At 39.5% G+C, this 20,926-nt stretch overlaps 1 protein-coding gene across 1 annotated transcript in view; it reads right to left on the minus strand.

The window, feature by feature from the left end:
* Positions 1-20,926, minus strand: part of PCNX2 (pecanex 2) — a 311,805-nt gene that overhangs the window by 188,260 nt on the left and 102,619 nt on the right. The window contains exons 16-17 of the mRNA XM_025356806.1: positions 5,826-5,935; positions 4,556-4,652 (exon numbers count right to left, since the gene is read on the minus strand). Of these exons, the coding sequence (XP_025212591.1) occupies positions 4,556-4,652; positions 5,826-5,935 (207 nt within the window). The remainder of the gene's footprint in view (positions 1-4,555; positions 4,653-5,825; positions 5,936-20,926) is intronic.

The raw sequence follows: 20,926 nt of genomic DNA on the forward strand, positions 1-20,926 counted from the left end.
TGGATTCTTTCTTCTTTAATTTACCATACTTGTGATTCACGGAAATTCCCGAATCTCAAGATAAGTGTCGTTCATCAATTCTGGTAAACTTTCAGATATTATCTCATCAAATATTGATTATGCTTCAATCTCTCTCTCTTTTTCTAGGAATTCTGATTGGATATATTTTAGATTTTCTCACTCTATCCTTCAAGTCATTTCTCTTTCATATTTCTTGATTTTTTTTCTTTTGTCAATTAGTGTTACGTTCTGGGTACTTTCTTTTCTCTTTATCTTTCAGTTCACTAATTCTCTCTTCAGAGGTATCTAATCTCCCATGTGGGAGGTCGGCTCACTGCAACCTCCACCTCTCAGGTTCAAGTGATTCTCCTGCCTCAGCCTCCCAAGTAGCTGAGACTATAGGCATGTGCCACCACAGCTGGCTAATTTTTTATTTTTAGTGGAGATGGGGTTTCACCATGTTGGCCAGGCTGGTTTCAAACTCCTGACCTCAGGTGATCCACCCGCCTCGGCCTCCAAAAGTGCTGGCATTACAGGCATGAGCCACTGTGCCCAGCCCAGTCTTCACTCTTAAATCTAAACGTGCTAAGTTCCTTTTTCTTACACTTCTTTCTCAAGTTTTTAAAAACTAAGAACTGCTATTTTTCTAAAGGAACTTTAGAATCATTTCTCAATGTTGGGAATATAATGTCTTTGGAACTGTTTTGAATTATATGAAACCTACAAATTCATTAGAAAGAACTGGCATTTTATAAATCTCAGCCTTCCTATCCAAAATCAGGTTATGTCTATCTCCACTTATTCAGAACATCATTTACACTTTAATAAACTGCTGTAGTTTACTTTATTTGTGACACTACTTGTTAAAATCATTTCCATTATCAATTCAGATATTTTGTTGGTACTGTGAGTTGGATCACATTTTCATAGGTTATTTCTGGTATGTTAGAAAGTTCTTGCTTTTCTAAATTTTTTTTTCTCTGGTTGTATTTATGAATCCTCTTATTAATCATAGTTGATTATATAGTATGCACAGAAAAGTTTTCTATACACATATAAATCAGCATTTTTTTCTCTTTCTCTTTGCTCTTTACTATTTTGCTTTTCATTTTATATATCTAAGATATAAATTAAATATATATTTATATTATAATTATATATTATTTTGTATCTTTATCTTAGATATAAATATCTTTATATTTATCTTATATAAAATATCTTTATAAAGATATAGATATAAATATATATTTATGTTTATCTTATATATAAAATTATATATAAATATATATTTAAATATATTATAAATTATATATTATATGTAATATATAATTTATGTTTTATATATAGAGAGAGCAAACTATTAATATTATTGAATATTGTTTTAGAAGTTCTGGCTAGTGTAAGGCTGCAAAGAGAAAAAAATGAAAAATTTATATATAAATTTTTGGATTTATGGTAAATAAACTTATGGTAAATCCATGCAGGTTTAACTAAGAAATATATTAGCTCTTCATATACTGAACATTTTAAACTCATTGTGCCATTTTATATAGTACTTCACACTCCAACTCTCAAAGGAAGCTTAAGAACCCCTGGTCCAACATTCCACATCTAGCAGCATAGGACCAGAAAAATCTAGATATTATAACCAATGATTTGGGAAAAAACTGTTTGAATTTTACACATAAGAATTAAATAGGCTTTTTTTTTTGCTTCTAGGAACTGAAGAAAATTGATACAGTGAAAGGAACAAATCTAAGCATAGTAAAAAGGGTGTTGACAATGACGAAGATGTGAAAGTTAAAAGCTTAGAGTCTGTGCTAATAAGACATATAGAGAAAGACTAACCAGGCAAGCCACTAGTAGAAAGTTATATCTTTATTAAGTAATGAATTTTGGTGATAAACTTTGTGTGCATAACTTATCTTGCTCATATGCAAATGTATAGGCCCATTGGTATATCTCTGTTTCTAGATCAATGTTTCTTGAAGTACAACCTGTGGATCACCTAAACAGAATCACCTGGGTGAATATTCCTGTTAAAATGAAGATCCTCAGATCCTTTCACAGGCCAGATGAATCAGAATGTTGGGGAAGGGCTACAAAACTGAAATCTAATGAGGCTCCTTGAGGGGTTCTCATACAAACTAAAATTTAAGAAAAGAGAGCGAGACAGAGAAAATAAAAAGTGGAGAGAGATATAGAGAAAGAAAATCAGAGACAATGAGGAGGGGGATTTTACGCTTGTACGGTGTCACAGAAGGCATTATATATCAAACTCTAAAAGCTGAATGTGATATTCCCATTAAAATATTATAATTAGGCCAGAGACTTTTCAGAGAAATGAACACAAACATCTTATTAAATCACCTAACAAGTTATTGCTCCACACTGTACAAAGCATTTCAAAGGGGATGAAAACCAAGGTAGGCAACACCTAGCCCATCACATCTAATTATACCAATGAAATACTATCAACCTCTGCTGGGCAAATTTCTGGTCAAATTTCTTTGTAATTCCTACATTATTTTTAACTGCAATAAATCAGAAAGTAGAAATGCACCTTCATTAGTCATGAAATCAAGGAAGACCGAAGGGCATAGTTTTTCTCAGATATCCACGGGGAGAGTTTTGGGTAGACTCTGGACCACCCTATGGCTTTTACAGAAAATGCTGTAGGAATGTCAGTTTGACCTTCTCCCTGTAAGTCTCCTAGTATAAATATTAGAGGTCAGGTTGTGGATGCTAGGATTATGTCAAACACTTCTCTTTTTTTTAAGCTGCTATCTCATCAGGCCCAGCTGCTTCGACTTTTAACCTGCTTTTAAATGTATCTCTGCTCCTAAAATTCATGAACTATGCCCTTACTCATATTAAGTGATTTGTCCTTTTATTCCCTTGTGATGGAAAAAAAAAAAAAAAAAGCCTTAATGCATTAGCTTGAATTGTGACCACACTCAAAGGCACAAAAGCTGAGTATGAATTTTTTTAAAGGCTATCCTGTTGGCTGTGAGTCCCATACATTGTCTTGAAATGGCAGGCTGCAATTAAATTCAACTAAATTCCATGAACTCTACTGAGCACCCACTGTAACAACAGGCACTGGCTCTGTGGATATCAAGACAAATGAGACACAGTCCTGGCTGGATCAACAGACTATTCCCTTTTCCTTTTATCTGTCATTCCTAAGAAAACCAGGAAAAGTGTGAGTCAAGGACATTAAATGGTTCCAAGCTCAATACTCAGATGTATGAGACCTTACACAATTAATGAGCATTGCCTTTCAAAGTATGAATGTTTGTAAGTTGATACCAAAGAAACTATATCTGCTAAAAGAATTTTTGAAGCTGTCCAGAGCCCTTTTCCTGGTGAACAAGGAAATGGCATCATTATTTTATAGCTGTAGGATTCTCTTCTTCCCTCCTTCCTCTCCTTCTTCCTTTTCTTCTCCTGTGCTCAACCCAGTGTGGTTACCCCCTTCTCTGTGACCCAGCCATAAGTCTAAAGCTCAAGGGCCCCAAGCAATGGCTGTGCAGACATCAACTTTGAAAGAGTGCTCTGAACTAAGCATGGTGCTTAGGGGAGATGTGGACAACAGCTGTGTGTGGACCACATCAGGAGGGCAGGTTGGCTAAACGTTTATCGACAAGCTTTCATTTGTGCAGAGCCCACCTGCTATTTGGTGCCAGCAATACGCAAAACTGACTGAATGTGATCCATGTGACTATCCTGACAAACTGCAGCCACCTGAGGGCCACCTAAGCGCCCGCACCATGTGTGCACAACAGCCGCCATCAAGATGCTCTAAAGGGCTTGTAAAAAAAAAGGTTCCTCTTCAAAGACTTTCCTCCCCATTTAATTAGGAATAAATAGTAACTTCTCTTAGAAGCAAAATGTATTCAAAGACCTGTGCTAACATTCTTAAATATCTGCTAGCCGTGATAAAGAAATCAATGTACTTTATGTTCTTAGCTCCCACAGTTTAGCCTAAATATTTGCCCTGGAGGCTTATACTGGTCCAAGCAAGCATTAGGTTATAGCCTGTTCCTCTTCCTTATTTGAAGGTGTTTTTACCTTTCTCAGCATTCCACAAATTACTACCTCCTTCCTTTGTTCTCCTCTGCCTTTGCCTCTTTTAAAAAGTTCTAAGTTGCCAGCTCACAAATACAGAATGTGAGGTCCCGTTCCAGCCAATGGAAACCGGACACAGCAGTAGGGTGGACACTTTGGGTTATAAATGATCCTGTCTCCTTTGTTTGGTGTACTCTCGTGGCAAAACTGCTGGCGAGTGTACCCTTTCTGCAGAAACTATAAAAATGGCCTTGCTGAGTAAATTAAATTTATGTTCAAGTGTTATTTCTTTATGGCACCGGAGAACAAGCATTTCAAACTGGGCTGCACCTGGCAGGCAGCTCAACAGCCCAGTGTGCCAGTTACCAAGCGAGGTGTCTCTTTCTGTCCTAGTCCTTCTCCTGTCCACCTGCCTAGAGCTCCACTGATCTCTGCGGAAAGGTGAGGCCCTCCTATACTACATTACACAATGCAAATGTCTCACCACTGAATCTTTCATCTTCTTGGGGAGAGGGTCAGCAGCTGACTCTTCCAGATTTTGATGTAAAAATTTAGGCAACAGTCTGCATTGGATGAAGGACCTGAAAGTGGAAAAACACATGGGTTTTACTTTATCAAAGATGTTCCTGGGACAGTGTTTTTGGTAAATAACTTCACCTTAGATCTCACACCCACACGTGACAAAAACAAGTGCTCTCTTCATTTAAAAATTTATAATAAAAAGAGGGACATGTTCAAGTGATCATAAAGATAGTGTTTTGATTTGTAAATTTCATCCTAATGAGAGCAGTCAAGTACCTTAGCAGTATCATTGCCCTCTGCTGTCAGCAGTGGGACCCAGGGAAGGTCCTCCATCTCTGCCAGCCCACTAGGCCTTCATCTTCACAATTAGCAGCAGAAAGTGAACATTGCACTAATACAATTGACACTAAAAATTGTGTGAACCATGTTTAACTTTTCTTTCCCCCATTTTTCATGCCTTTCATACTGCTGAACCTAATAGCCTAAAATTATGGTGTCTATGGTCCTCAAAGAGTTATGGTTATCTTAAGTTAAAATCTTTCATAAATTTAAACAAATTACATAAGATGCTACTGCCAATATCTGAAACCCACTGTGGCATCACATGAAAGATTTCCAGTGCCAGAGTACACGTTACCAAAGACTTAAAGATAATGATTAAAGGGAAGATTGTAATGTATACTTTCACATTACTAAGGATTACATTAAATACATGTTAACACTTTGGTGCAAATCTCACTTTAAATCCAGAGGGCGTTGACCAGATTGAGAACAACAACAACAAAACAATAATATCAAACAAAATCTTTCCTTTCAGAGGTGCTGGTTTAGTCTCCCCAGGGTAACTGCCTAGACTAAAGGCAGGGATGCAGCTTCATGGATCTAGAGAGGGTATTGTTGAGGTGGTAGCTTCTCATCCAACTCACCCAAGGGAAAGTCACAACAGGGCTTGGGTGTTATCGGCCTTCTGTTCCTGCCACTGTGCATTTTACTCCAAAATCAAAAGAGCAAAGCTAAAATGTTTGCTAGATGTTCACTTTCAATTGTTATTAGTTTCTGGCTAGTCCTGTATTTCTCCTCCCCTCCTCTAGTGAGTGATCAGCTAGTTTAATAATGAGAATCAAGTCACAATGGGCAGTGAATTGCTGTCTCCCCACCTCAGTCACAGCGCAAAGCTGCAGGAACCATGCCCCCAGCTCAGTGATGAGAGAGCGCAGGCGTAGACCACTCACATGAGTACAGATGGGTCACTGCTCTGCCGGCTCAGATGGTAGGAAAGGGCGACCAAGAGGCCACAGAAGGCTGAAAACAGGGCCGGGATGTGCTGCGTGCTCCACGGTTCCTAAAGAAAATATGTCAGTTAGCCAAGTCCCTCCACGGCTGCATGGATAGCAGGATCTCTATCAAACATTTAGAAACATCCCCAAGTTCCAGCTGGACGGACGAGTTACTCCTGTGACCCTTCCTGCCCGTGGGCATATAAGCATCTGGTGGGCACACCAAAAAACTCACCGATTGGTTTATAAACATTGAGTTTGATAAGGGACTTTTTGACTAATAGTACATACTTATATGAATAAAACTGAATCTTTCCTGAAATTAAGCTTATAATTTTTTATAGAATGTAGTGTTAAACATGTGTCACTCCTCCGAATTCAATAGAATTAATAACAATTATAATAATTGCATTTCTCAGTGTTTATGAAGTGATTGTCTAAATGGCATAAGAAGTGTAAAAATGACATAAGAGATTAAATAGACTAACGAACTGAAAACTTGATAAAGATGGTAGAAAGTAGAAAAGTTCCTCTTCAAAGCTCATCTTGGTTTAAAAATAAAATAATACACACTAGGAATAATAGCTTCTTACTCTAAAGCCTCCTATCAACTATCAGTTTTTACACTTTAGCCCAGTTAGTTGCTTTGGCTTACTCAGGCATGTCTGGAGAGGCCCAGGCAAGTCTTAGCTCATAGCTTATGCCGCTTCCCTGTTTGGAAATGTTATTGCTTCCTTAAACCTTTCGTGAGCAACTTCCTCTTCTTCTTTGTTCTCCCTTGCACTTACCTATTTAGGAAAGTGTTAATAAGCTATTAGCAAATAGGGTATCAGTTTAAGACTGTGAGGTCCAACTCCAGCCAATGGATGCTGGACACAGCAGTAAGGACGACCCAAATGCGTAAGGGATAAATATGTCTGCTTTTCCTTTGTTCACGTGTGCTCTTGCCATTGTTCCATCTGTGTGGGGCACCCTTTCTGCAGAAAGCAAAAATGGCCTTGCTGAGATAATTAAATTTACGTTTGAGTGCTATTTCTTTGTGGCACCAGGGAACAAGCATTTCTAACAAAGATTAAAGATAGTCACCTGAGGAAAGAGCAAAGTTATTTGAAATGAAAAGAGACAGGCTCTTCAGGTTTAATTTGATAGAAGCATAGATGTCAGTTATCAACACATTGTACTCAGCCTGGCAGAGCAGAACATGGGAAATACATGTTACCACCCCAAGCAGTGTGGTGGCCTGGGACTCCGGCTCTCCTTCCACACACACCTGCTGCTCCCACCAACACAAACATGTCTCTCACACACCAAGAAGAAAACATCTACATATTTAACCTTCTCAGTCACCATCAGTGGAATCACTGATGCCTTCCGAAAGCTGAATTTAGTCAAGAACTTAAATACTTTTCTCTCAAGATTTTTTTTTAAGGATGGGTTAATTGTGCTTACAATGAAATCTACAAATGAATGAGTCAAGTGTGCTTAGCAGTTATCCTCTGTAACTGCTAAAATAGGCTGGAAAAGCAAATGATACAGTGGATAGAGCAAGTGATTTTATTTTTGCATGCTTCATTTTCCTAGAAATTAAAATGTATTTATTTTATCTTCCCCATTGTGGAAGTCTAAACACCCTAAAGCAGTACCTGGAAAGCAAATTGCAGGGAGCTGACTCTCGCTGAGGGTGCTGAGCTGCATGGCTACAAAGTCAGGAAGTAAGACTCACTGCCTCCAGATGCACTCCCCACACAGCTCCCCACACCGGGACGCCCTGCATGCCTTTCAGATCAGCTTCCCAGAGGGTCGGGTGCAGTGCCTTTTCCAGCACCCTAAGGTACCATGTCTGCATTCATTATTTCCCACCAATGTTGCTGAAAAGCTCAAACCCAGTGATGAGGTATTCTGCATGGACCTCTTCTTTCTTTGGAGTTTCATCAGCAACGCCTTCCCTTCCAGTGTCCAAGGGACAGGTGTACTTCCTCCTTCCTGAGCCCAACCCTCCTCTCACACTAGGATGTCCTACTCTCTTTTCATTGGTCCCCTCTGCCCTACCTATAAAAATGCTTAAGTTGTTGACATCTTTTTTTTTTTTTTTGAGACGGAGTCACTCTCTATCACCCAGGCTAGAGTGCAGTCATGCAATCTCGGCTGACTGCAACCTCTACCTGCCGGGTTCAAGCACCTCAGCTTCCCTAGTAGCTGGGATTACAGGCGCACACCACCACACCCAGCTAATTTTTTATTATAGTAAAGACGGGGTTTCACCATGTCGGTCGGGCTGGTCTCGAACTCCTGACCTCAGGTGTTCTGCCTGCCTCTGCCTCGCAAAGTGTTGGGATTACAGGTGTGAGCCACCACACCCAGCCAGTTGCTGACATCTTTAACAAATAAAAAAAGTCCTTCTTCCCCTTGATCCAGTTGGCCTTGAAAGCTACTGTACTCTCTTAGTCTGATTGGGCTGATATAACAAAATGTCACAGACTAGGTGGCTTATAAACCACAGAAATGTACTTCTCTCAGTTCTGGGGGCTGAAAGCCCAAGTTGCAGGAAGGAGAAGGTTTGTTGTCTGGGGAGGCCCTGCTTCCTGATTCCTAGATGATGCCCTTTTGTTGTGTTCTCACATGGTACAAGATACAGGAGAGCACTCTAGGGCCTCTTTTACAAGGACACTAATCTGATTCATGAAGATTCCTCCCTCAATACCTGTAATTACCTCACAAAGCCCTCACCTCCGATACCATTACATTGGGGATTAAGTTTCAACACGAATTTTGAGGGACACATTCAGTCTATGGCATACACTATTCCTCATTTTTCTTTCAGTGCCATCCCAGCTTTTTGAAGGTCTGAGCTCCACATTTCACTCCTGGTCATCAGTGAATGACTCAGTAGTCTCTGTCAAGCTGGGTACCTCCCATGAGTGGAGGTCTTACCATGAGCTGTGTGACCTTGGCTAAATTACTAGACATCTCTGACCACTGAGTTCCTCTTCTTTAACAAGAAAAACAATACCTACTCAATGGTTGTTGTGAGGGTGCGTTTCTGTAACGCAGGTGATTTGTTTTAAGTTTTTGACATGGGAGGGGTCAATGCACCCCCACTTGATGAAGGACACCTGAGAGCTGTTTCATTCCCACCGTCTTCACAGTCTCCTGATCCTTGTGTGCCATCAATACACCTTTTCAGTGCCACTCTAATCTGCCTCTTCTTTCCATTGCATCCTGTCTGGTTAAGGCCTCCACTGTCTTGTTCCAGGACTACCGTTAATGCTTCCTAATGGGGACTCACCCTTCAGTGTCCACACTCAACCCCACCCCACAGATCCCATGCTCTGTCCTTTGTATAGTGACAGAGTGGTTCTCCTCCCCAAAACCCTGATCGGATCATGTCTGTGCCCTTTACTCAGTACCTTTCAATGATTCCTCATTACCTACCAAATGAAATCTACTCCACAGGCAGCTGCATAAGCCCACCTTTTCAGCATCCTTCCTCACATTTAGGATGTACACAGCAGCAAACCTGAAAGATAAATTGTTCCCTGCCCTCCTGCCTTTGCCCACACGGTTCCATCTGCACAGAGGGCTCTTCTGCCCTGACTCCGTTCCGTTCCATTCCATTCCATTCCATTCCATTCCATTCCATTCCCCTCTACCTGGTGAACTCCTACCCATGCTTCAGTGCCCAGTATAAGAAGTTCCACCTGCTCAGTGCTGCCTCCTCTGACTTTCCAGGCAGAACGGAATCCTCCTCCTCTGTGCATCAAAATCACCTTTAAACATCCCTAGGGTAGCATTTAAGATATCTTCTTTGTTTTTCAGGGGCATAGCTGGGCTCTGCCCCTCATCAGAGAGCACCTGCCCACAGGAGTTGTGTATACACATCTGCTAAGTCACAAGGACAGAATAAATCTTCAGCATGTTTCACTGAACTAATAGTGCAAACACTTTTACTATGTTCTTTTATTATGTTTGGTATGAAGACGACCTGCAATAAGACTTGTTAGCTCAAACTCAAAGGCAGCTGGCAACTTTATCCATGTTAGAAAAGACATTCTGGTGCAACCTGATGGCACAATCCCCTTCAAGATGCTACTGGCATCACCATCCCTGAAGCAGCATCTCATATGTGTGCCTGCCCCCCCGACACCTTAGGCACCTCTCACTCAGTCCCACTGTTTACTTGTCTGCCTTCCCATTAGACACTGGACCCCCCAACAAAGGGCAGCCTTGCATGTTTCTTTCCCCGGTACCTGGCACAAATGTTAGCACACTGACATATCCTTGTGAGGATGACTACAAGGTTTAGGCTTTCATAATGACTCACGTGGACAAGAATTTTCAGCAAGAAAAGAAGATGAAGGAATTGAGTAGCTTACACCAAATGTGGATCAGGCAGTGAAGTGCTGTGGAAGTGATGTGATTATCAGAGAAAAGGCAATCTACGTGCTTCTCATTATTCCTTCAAACAGTACCCCCAGCAACAGGAAAGTTATTCTGAAACTTGAGTTTTATGCTTTCAAAAGAGTCCACGCATCAAACATTCATTCATTCCTACAATGTGCCGGGTACCCAGAAGCATAACTGTGAACAGGACAGAGAGAGCCTTGGAAAGGAAAGACACATGGGTAACTGCAGTCAAGTATGACAGATGAGGGGACAATGAGCTGTTCACAGAGCACACGAGGGGCTGCACAGCAGGAAACAGGCTCACATGAGTCAAGGGAATGGCATTCAAGTGGATCCCTGCACACAAGAAATGCAGAACATGATCCTTCCACTGCAGGGGCTTCTGGAAGCGCTAAGCAGGGCGGATAGGGCTGGCTCTTCCATCCTCACATCGACTCCACCCTGCTCTGTCCATCCACCTAGGGCTTCTCTTATTTCATTTCATACTTGACCATTACACAAAACGTGTTCCAAAGGAGAAGAACCTGCTAACTTCTATTTCTTGTCATTGATTCATCTGCAGTAACCAGCGCTGTGTATTTAATTCATGATTTTGTGAAGGTGCAACCTTTTCTCTCACATGTAGCCCATACGTATGCATACCCTGGAAGAAATTCCTATGAGGAATGAGTAACTAAGACCCTATAAATAATTCTCACGACATGGATCAGAGAAAAGGTCAAGGGAACAAGTGTTGGCAGAAGTTGGTTCCAGGCTCACTCATCGTTGAAATGAATTGTTCTGTGGAAGGCACTTAACTTCTGGGTGGTTTAGCTTCCTATTCTGTAAAAAGGGGATGACAACACCTTTCTTAATGAGATTTAAAACAGTCTTAACCCCAGAAAAGTTGAATGTCAGTGTTAGGTTTTTATTAATTGGAAAAGAAAGGGTACCCATGATGGATGTTCTTTGCTGACAATAAATTAAGTCCAGGTTCTAAATATATTTTGATAATTGAGTTTGCCTACTTTTATTCCCTCAATACTCCTTGCCTAAATCTCCTCTCATTTTCTCTCTACTTCAATATTTAATCAAACATTTCCAACAAAAACACCAAGGACAGCTGTTACACTCTTTCTGGTTTCTGTCCTGTATTAGTAGAAGTCTGTATTCATTCTTCCATTACATATAATTTCTTTTAAGGATAACTAATAGCTTCGGGGTAAACTGTTGAACAGGAGTAAATGGCAATGTGGCCACAGGGGCAGGAAGAAAGATGTTTATGTCCTTCAACAATGAAAAGCAAAGTAATGCCAGCGGGGCACACTTATTCTTCCAAGAAAAGGGTGAGATAAAGGGTGTTAAGGAGTCCATAGTCCAGGTGCCAATTTTCATGTTTTCTTGGCCAACCTCAAACTTCCACACAACTTTTTCTCAGAAAAAAAACTGACCTTCCCTGTGTTTTGACACATGGTAACAAAGCAAACCACCTGGATCTTCTGAGGGTCTCTCCTGGAAACACCCTCATTCTCCAAGTTAACTGTTCATTGTTTCAACTGATACAAATGTATACATATATAAATACACACACACACCCCCCCCCTCAGATTGGAGGTTGATTTCTCAAGGAAACAAGGACAAGAGAGATTACTTGATTATCAACATCACGGGTTATCCCTTCATGTGCAGAGTTATCCCTTCATGTGCCATTTTTCGAAACCCACCATCTTCAAGAAAGATTACTCTACAGTTGGAAGGAACCTCATAACTGAGATGGTCTCACTTCAAGTTATTGATCAAGCAAGGAGACAGGAAGAAAGAGACTTGCCCAAGGTGGTAAGACCAGTACCAGCCTTCACAGCTCTGAATTCAGTGCTCCATGTACCCTACCACCTTAAATGTGTATATAGCTAACTGTAAAAAATATGTAGCCATCCTACCACTTTTCATTAAAAAAAAAAGGTTAGGATGTTTTAATAATCACTGTAACTTACAAGTTCCCAGCATTACAGGCTGTTTGATCCATTTATGCATCCATCCACACAACAGTGTTTGGAAATCTATTGAGCTACCTGCCTATTTCAGTGCTTGTTGAAACACACGTAGAGCAATGACTCAGAGGAAGAAGGGATCAGTTGTATAAAGATTTAAAATTTACAAACGTATATCTAAAGATATAAAGATTTTGGAAAGAGATAAAGTTTTAAATGGTCTATTGCCTACAGATAATGAAGCATTTATCATGTGACAGTTTGCTTCAAAATTAACATCTCTAATTGCTCTGAGACGCATCTCATGGGTCTCAAAATTGGGAATGATAAGGACTGACGAGTGCTGGTTTCATAAAACTCCCACAGGGTTTGAAATATTTTTATGAGGTAGTAATAAAACTGTCTAACAGTCCTACATTTCTGTGGCAGATGTCACATGCATTTGGGAATTATCTGATGAGAATGCATAGGGCAGTTCGGCTTTGTACAAAAGCACACTCTGAACACAGTCTGAATTCTAGCATTTTTTTCCTTAGAAATTTTAGACACCTCTTATGTTGGAATTTATGGGACAGACTAACTGAGGGTTTGGTTATAAAGTGAATATCAACAGGCCAAATTCTCACTTTGCTATGCCTTTCATATCAGGCTTAAATACTTTCTTTTTAAAGAAACTGATTTTTTTATCGCATTAAACATAAGGGCATTTTTGAGATTGAGGATTTTATACATCCTAAAATAAGAACGAGATTGTACCATTTTGACTCTGCATAAGTCCTATTTCTAGGTCTATTTTTGACATGAATCCCATCTTTAAGTAAAAGGAGCGCTGGGCCCATAAAGTTCCCGAAATTTAGTAGTGAAAGATGTGTCACCCAGTCCTTGAACTGTGCTCTCTCTTCTTACTTCACACACAGCCTGCGGAGTGTCATGTGGCCAGCACGTGTGAGTGTGCAATGGACACCTTCTAGGCTCTGGCATCCCCCAACCCCTAGAGTGTCCCTCTGTAGCAGCTCTTCTCCATATTCCTCGTGGACCTTGAGCACCCCGGGAGGGGCTCCCCGCTGCCTCGCACTGACCCTAAATTATAGGTCAATATGTGTCCCATAAATAAATGAACAATTATGTGAACACATATGGCAAGTCAGACTTCACTATCTGCTACGAGTAGATTCTTCTTATTTCATCCTGTTTTTTCACTTTGGTGAAAAACATGGTATGTTTATGAATCAAGACAGTATTTCACTTTTAGAGATAGGTACTGAAGAAAAATGAGACTGTCACCCGGCAAGACAGAATAACGGGTCCCATGTATCCAAGTCCATCTATAGCTACATGGATAAATATATAGAGATGCACACACACACACACACACACACACAGAAATATGTGTACTTCAGGGAAAACATTAACATTTACTTTCCTTCTCATTGCCCTTTTGCAAGGTATCTGTAATTATTCAATCCAAGATTTTTTATAGCATACCTTTTATGTGACACACTAATAGGACATAAAAAGAAGCATATATAAACCACAGTCTGTGACTTCAAGGAGCAATGAAAAGTGTGCACAAGCAAGAAGAACCACCGCAACAGCCCCCATGCATTCGGCAGTGAAAACCTGACTTGCTGCTTAACGTTCACGACCACACGTAGTTTTTAAAACACTCTGAAGGTAAAAGTAGTGCCCATTTTACACATGAGGAAACAGAGGCTTTTACTTTACTAGTTATTGTGGTACGTATCTGTATTTTTCACATAGAATTGATTACATACAGAAAAAAACAAGGATTGGATGAACAGCAATAGGACAATGTTGTCCTCTGGATTCTGGAAGAGAGAAGATAAACTTTGGCTGGTGTCACTGAAACAAGTTTTGTCTTCCATCACTACTAGGGTCACGACAGCTCAAACTCTGGGCCTAGAATGCTGTTTTCCACCTACCCTCTCCTCTCTGTATCCCTCACTCACCAACAGGCACTACATTTCCTGGATTTGACCCTGGCATGCTCTAGGGGATTACTACCAAAACCCCCAAGTCCAAATTTTACTTCACTCAACAATTGCAATTCTATTCTGAGCCATCAATATTCTTCCTAATTTTCCCCCAAATCAGTGTCAGCTGACACCGTCAAGTTTGAGGGTCATAATAATCCAGCAGTAACTGGGTTTGAGGGTCAATTCTACTTTTTCGCTGACCAGGAGGAACGGAAGCATGGCAGAAAGCACGAGCTGGCTGGCTGAGATTGGTCTCCCCTTCATCCTCAGCGGAGATACTTCCTCGCAATTTGTTCAGATAGCCAAAAGACTTATTACTCCCGGTCTCTTGCAGCTAGAAATGATACAATTCTAGCCATAAAATAAAATGTGAAGTCTGATATAAGTAAAAGTGAGTTAAAACTTAGGTTTTACTTTCAAATTTACTACTATTAGCATTATTAGCACTGTGGTTACAGTCATCATAACCACCAACTATTTATGCTAATAATAGTTATCGTTGGTATTAGCTTTCTATTGCCATGTAACAAATTACCACAAACTTAGCAGTTTAAAATAACACAAATGTATGATACAGTTTCCTAGGTCAGGTGCTTGAGCAGAGTGTGGCTGGGTCCTCTGCCCAGGGTCTTCCAGACTGAAATGTCAGTGTTGGCTGGACCTCTGATCTTATCTCACACTCAGGGTCCTCTTCCACACTCATTGGTGGTGGGCAGAGCTCAGTTCCCTCTGGCTGTCGCATTGCAGTCCCCGTTTCCTGGATGGTTGTCTACTGGGACCTGTTCTAGCTCCTAGAGGCTGCCCCCAGGTCTTTGCCATGTTGCTACCTCCATGAGCAGTTAATAATCTGGCTGTTTACTTCTTACAGGCCAGTAAGGGAGGGTCTCTACTGCTTTTTCTGTCCCTGCCCTCTGGAGTCCCTTTTAAAGGCTCTTCTGATTAGGTCAGACCCATTTTTTTGAGACAGAGTCTTGCTGTGTCGCCCAGGCTGGAGTGCAGTGGTGCGATCTTGGCTCACTGTAACTTCTCCGCCTCCCGGGTTCAAGTGATTCTCCTGCCTCAGCCTCCCAAGTAGCTGGGATTACAGGTGCATGACACCACGCCCAGCTAATTTTTGTATTTTTAGTAGAGACGGGGTTTCACTACGTTGGTCAGGCTGGTCTCGAACTCCTGACCTCATGATCCACCCGCCTCAGCCTCCCAAAGTGCTGTGATTACAGGCATGAGCAACTGTGCCTGGCAATCACCCTTTTAAGTTAAATTTTAATTTAAGTTAAACTTACATGATTAGGGACCATAACTACATCTGCAAAATCTCAAGTTTGCCAGATAATGTAACCTAATCACAGGACTGACATCCCATCCCCTTCACAGGTCCTGCCCACACTCAAGGGGAGGAAATTGTACAAGGCATGTATGCCAGGGGATAGGAGTCTTGGGGCCATCTTAGAATTCAGCCTCCCACACCACTTAACTGGAACCTTTAGCCAGACACTTTATAGACATTGATTTGATTTTATTTGCTTGTTACAACATCCACAGGCAGTAGGTAGTACTACTAATCCATTTTACAATGGAAAAAACAATGTGAATTAGTCATGTACCCTTAGGCAAATGAGTATTGTGTGTTTCAGGTTCACCACTGGAAAATACGAATGTTGATATCTTCCTTATTGATTACATGGAGATATAGTAAGGGGTAAAGGAGAAGACGCTTGGGAAATTATTTTGTAGATTAAAGAACCGTCGATCTGCAATGATCTTATATGCTGTGACTTGTTCTTTCAACTAGACAAACATATTTACACTTCAAGTGTGGTAGTGAGGATGCCACAAAAGGAAGACTGAAAAGATATAGATCTGGGATCTGGGGTGTGTGATGCAGAGTAAATTACTTAAATCTCTCTTTGGCAGTTCATTTTCTCATTTTAAATAATCAAATGAAGGAACTGGACTAGGAGGCATCTCAGGTCCACTTCAGCATTAAATAATATCTAGAACTGTGAGTTTGTTTTACATTTACAATTAGATTTTAAATCCTGAGTGCCTGTAAAGTAGCACGATGTTAGGCTGTAATCCTGTAGGACCCAGAAGAAATATGGGAAAAACTCTCCCGCAAGCAGTTGTTAAGGATACGTGGGAAACATTAAATTATAATAATGTGCTTCCACCTCTGGATCCCCTTGCCATCAATAAAAAAGAATCTCTTTGTAAAGGATAATAAAAAATAGAAATCATAGTTTATCCAGACACAGAAACCCCAGTTAATTAACTACTGAACTATTTCTCCAAGGAGCAAATATTCTGGTTGTTTCTGTATATCACTGTTGAATACTATTTAAGTCAATGAGGGAGTCCATTTATATGTTACTTGGTACCATCTTGGACAAGTCAAAGAGAATATGAAATTAAAAGAGGAATCAAATTATCTTTCGCTAATTAATATTCCAGAGGACAAAATTAACTCATGATCTCTGAATCCGCTTCTACCAAGTGATAATAATAAAAATTAAGGAAATAAACATATATAGCATGACCCATATGGAAAACTATATCTCTAGCAAGGCAGCTGACATGCTGAAATGGTTCACAAGGATCCATCAATCCATCACGACACACTAGAGATGAAAGGAAAAAAAAAATCAATTCCAGCAATGCAAAGAGTAAGCATAAAAGGTATAAACAAAAGCATCGTTAAACAAGAAGTAGAATCACAGCTCTGGGTAAGTGGGAGTTAGATTGAAGATGGGTGAGCTTTTCTTGTTTCCTGAGGACCCTCTTGACAATTTGCTAACCACATTCATTCAATTCACAGCATTTAATAGGTGCTGCATCTTAAAGCAGAGAGTCAGTCTGAGACCATTAGAAAACTCAGGACTTACAAATGAGACGGGAGAAATTCAAATTGCTCTATTTTTACCAAAAGGTGTTTCAAAACATGGTTAGAACATTAAGGTTTTTCTTTTTTTTATTACAACAGACTATACTATTTACTGCAAGTGATCTTTGTTCCATGCTGAGCAAGGGAAGTCAATACCTCCCTGAGATGAAATAAGCCTTCCCAAAGTTCCCCAGTCTCAATTGGTCAAAAGCCTGTTTCAACACCTAAGTAAACCCCAGAGTCCTTGAAGTATTTCTTTCCATCACAGAGTTAACAACGTGCTTTTAAAATGGAATCTGTTTACTCTGATTCAACAATTACTTACACCTATAACAAGCCATAAACTGAATAGAAAACAGAAATAAAAGTCTCAGCCCAGGATAGAGAATAGAGTTTATCTCTCAGGCTGGCTCTGATCAGTTGGCACTGGCTGACTGTAATATTTCCTGGGCAGCCCGAGGTACTACAGACCTCAGTTAGAAAAAAATGCTGTGATCTATTAGCAATGTCGGATATGAAAATGGAGCCACATTTGGGGAGGTAAGGGAATAACTGTATCTGTCCAGGAACTAGGTAAAAACCCAAGATACTCTATTTTTTGAATACCAGATTCTTCAGTAGTTTCTAAAACCCTTTAAGAATCTTGCAAGAAAAAGTTGTGTAACAATCTATGAATGCACATTACTTTTGAGAGTATCTAAACTGATGATAATTGTGGGTGTTCAGCATTTGTCAAACGCATGTTAAGTTCCTGAGGAGAAAGGACTGTCTTTTCCTCCTCCCATATCTCTACAGTACCCGGCAGAGCCATTGCTGAAAAATAAATATGTGTTGACCATCACAGAATACGAACTTTTCAGCTTCTGCATCAGTTACAGAGAGCTTGCATGTTTCCATTTCCATCAATCAAGTATAATGATATTTACATCGGATGCTGTTTGCTATTCAGGGTTGCCAAGAAGGGTAAAGTGTGGTGGGGTCCCAGTCCAAATGGTATCAAGAACACCAGGAACTAGATCTCCCTCTTCCTAGAGCTCATTAAGTGTCCAATAAAATATTCAAAAAGAGAAAAGCCTGAACCCACACTGGGAACCAGAGCAAGTTACTTGTGTACAAGTCATAGATCCTGAGGAATTTATGCCAGACCTTGTATTGCATGTGGGTCTAGAATGAAAGAAGATTGTAAGGTCTGACTCCAACTCCTCTCTCCATTTGAAAGGCAGCAGTGTACTGAGGAAGTAAATAGGAAAAGACCTCTGCTAACATCACCTAAATGAGAGGCAGAAGGGCTGGCAGTGAGTATAGACCAAGGGGTTAACAGACATTTTATCACTTGGCCTTGCACGTCTGTGGATGGGCAGTCTGCAGCAACTCCTGCTGTCGCAGAGGCGGCAGGATTTATTCAATCAGGTCATGGATGTAGAAGTTAGGGCCAGGAGAGTAAAACAGAGATAACTACTTTCCCAGGCATTTCATTCATATCTATTGCCTGTGATGAGCTTCCTGATATAACTACCCAAAACTCCATCAATAAGACATTTTCCCTGGGAAAATCATCTCTGAACTAGCAGTGTATTACTGAAACATGCTTTGTTTCATTTTCCTCTCTTCCTGTGTTTCAGATATGAGGTACTTCTGAAAAGATCTAGCCAAGGAGTCTTACAATTCCCTAACAGAAACCAGTTCAATTCTTTCTTGACTATAAGACAGAAGTCATGAAGTCTAACATCAATGTGGGCAGCCAAGTGACATGTGGGTCAGGCCTAAAAGAATATAGGACACGATGAGACCCGTGAGCTTGTGGTAGCTGTGAGTTACTATTCAGTGTCAGCAGGTTGTTACCAAATGGGAAGGTCAGCCCAGTGTTGCCAGATCTTCACATTGTTTAAGAGAAGTAGGAGAATCATATTTTTACACTGACTGTCCTAATATTAAATGTTGGCTGGAAAAAAAATTTAAACATTCTACAGGTCGAACACAAAACAGGTCTGTGAACTAACAAAGACGATACTAGGTGACCAAAGACACACTCTCACTGCGAAATGAGAAAAAAACACATGACAGAAAGCATTCTGAAAATGAGATAATCTCTTTAAAGGGACCACTTACGAAGCTTTCTAAAGCATATTTACATCAAGAAGAAAAAATGTTTGGAAAATATCTGATTTCAAGTCTCAACTTTAAAGCTAAGCAACCAATTATGAAGGTCGAATAATATGAATGCCAAATTTCAGACTGCAATTTAGTAGTAGACCAAATAACAAACAATGCAGAAAATGAAATTTATCATTGTAAAATTAGGATAACAATAGTACTTGTCTCACAGTTATGCTATGTGAAGTAAATTATATAAAATATATATGATAGTGCAAAAAAATTTCTGGAGATCTGCTGTACAACATTATGCCTGTAGATAACAATACTGAATTGCACACAAAAAGTTAAAAGGATAGATTTCAAGTTAAGAGTTCTTACTGTAACAATAAATACATTTTAATCTGTATTTATTATTTATACTTATATATTATATATAATTATATATTATTTTAACATGTTTCAATAATATATAACATTTATGTTATTTGTTACTATAATTTATTATCAAACTATTTTAAATGATAATTCATATTTTATAAATCATATTTTATAACTAGTATATACATAAACTAGTATAATTCCTAGTACACAATAACTTCTCAATAAATATTTGTTAGTTTCATCATTCTTGAAATGAGAAACTCTAGAACTGTACCAGAACTCAAAGGAAAAATATAAGGAGAGGAAAATGATGAAAAAGAAATGAGAGACACTAAAAACAGCCAAAAGTTAAAGTCTGTGAAAAATTAAATCATATTATGTGAACAGAATCGACAATGTCATTAATCAAAACATAAGAGGGAAACTTTTCCTCTAGATAGAGTCTTCAATGTGAAAAGTGAAAATGGGCATGGTGCTCCAGAAAACTTAAGAAAGAGAACCACGCCTAATCATAGTCCACTAACTTCTTTTAAATTTCAGACTATAGGAAAGAATTCTACAAACATTCAAGAAAGAAATTTTAGTCCTATTGTTTTTCTCTTCAAAACTAAACACTGACAAGTGATGCCTCCAATTCAGATGTAGAAATCCACAGTGTCCTGCTCACAGCCTGACAACAAGAAAAAGCCAGATAATTTACAAAAATCTCAACTTTAAAATGACTGTGATTAATATGTCAAAGAATCTAGTGACAGAGATGGACATCATTCATGCGCAGATGGGTAATTTCAAAAGAAAAATGGAAACTATCTACAGACATCAAATAGAAATGTTGCTTCTTTGGTGAGTTTATCATCGGACTAGACACAGCAGGAGAAAGAATTGGTGAACTTCAAGATAGGTCAGTAAAATTACTAAAACTAAAACGCAAAGAAGGAAAAAAGAGTGGAAAAAAGACTATAGCATACAAATGATGTGGGGCAATATTAAACGATCTAACATGTATGTAATTGAAGACCCAAGAAGAAAAGAAAAATAGAATAAGGCAGAAGACATATCTGAAATGAGAATGGCTAGAGATTTTCCAAAACAAATCACAAATCAAAACAGTTCAGAGAATCCTAAGTAAAATAAAAAATAAACGCCATACACTTAGTAACAGCATTGTCAAATGGCTGAAAACAAAGACAAAGAGAAAATCTTAAAAGCAGTCAGAGAAAAAAGAAACATTACTAACAGAGAAACAAATATTGGAATAACAGCAGAATTTTTTTTATCAGAAATTATACAAGACAAAAGAAAATAGAACATGTTGAAAGTACTAGA

The sequence above is a fragment of the Theropithecus gelada genome, chromosome 1, assembly GCF_003255815.1.
Source record: "Theropithecus gelada isolate Dixy chromosome 1, Tgel_1.0, whole genome shotgun sequence".
NCBI lineage: Eukaryota > Metazoa > Chordata > Mammalia > Primates > Cercopithecidae > Theropithecus > Theropithecus gelada.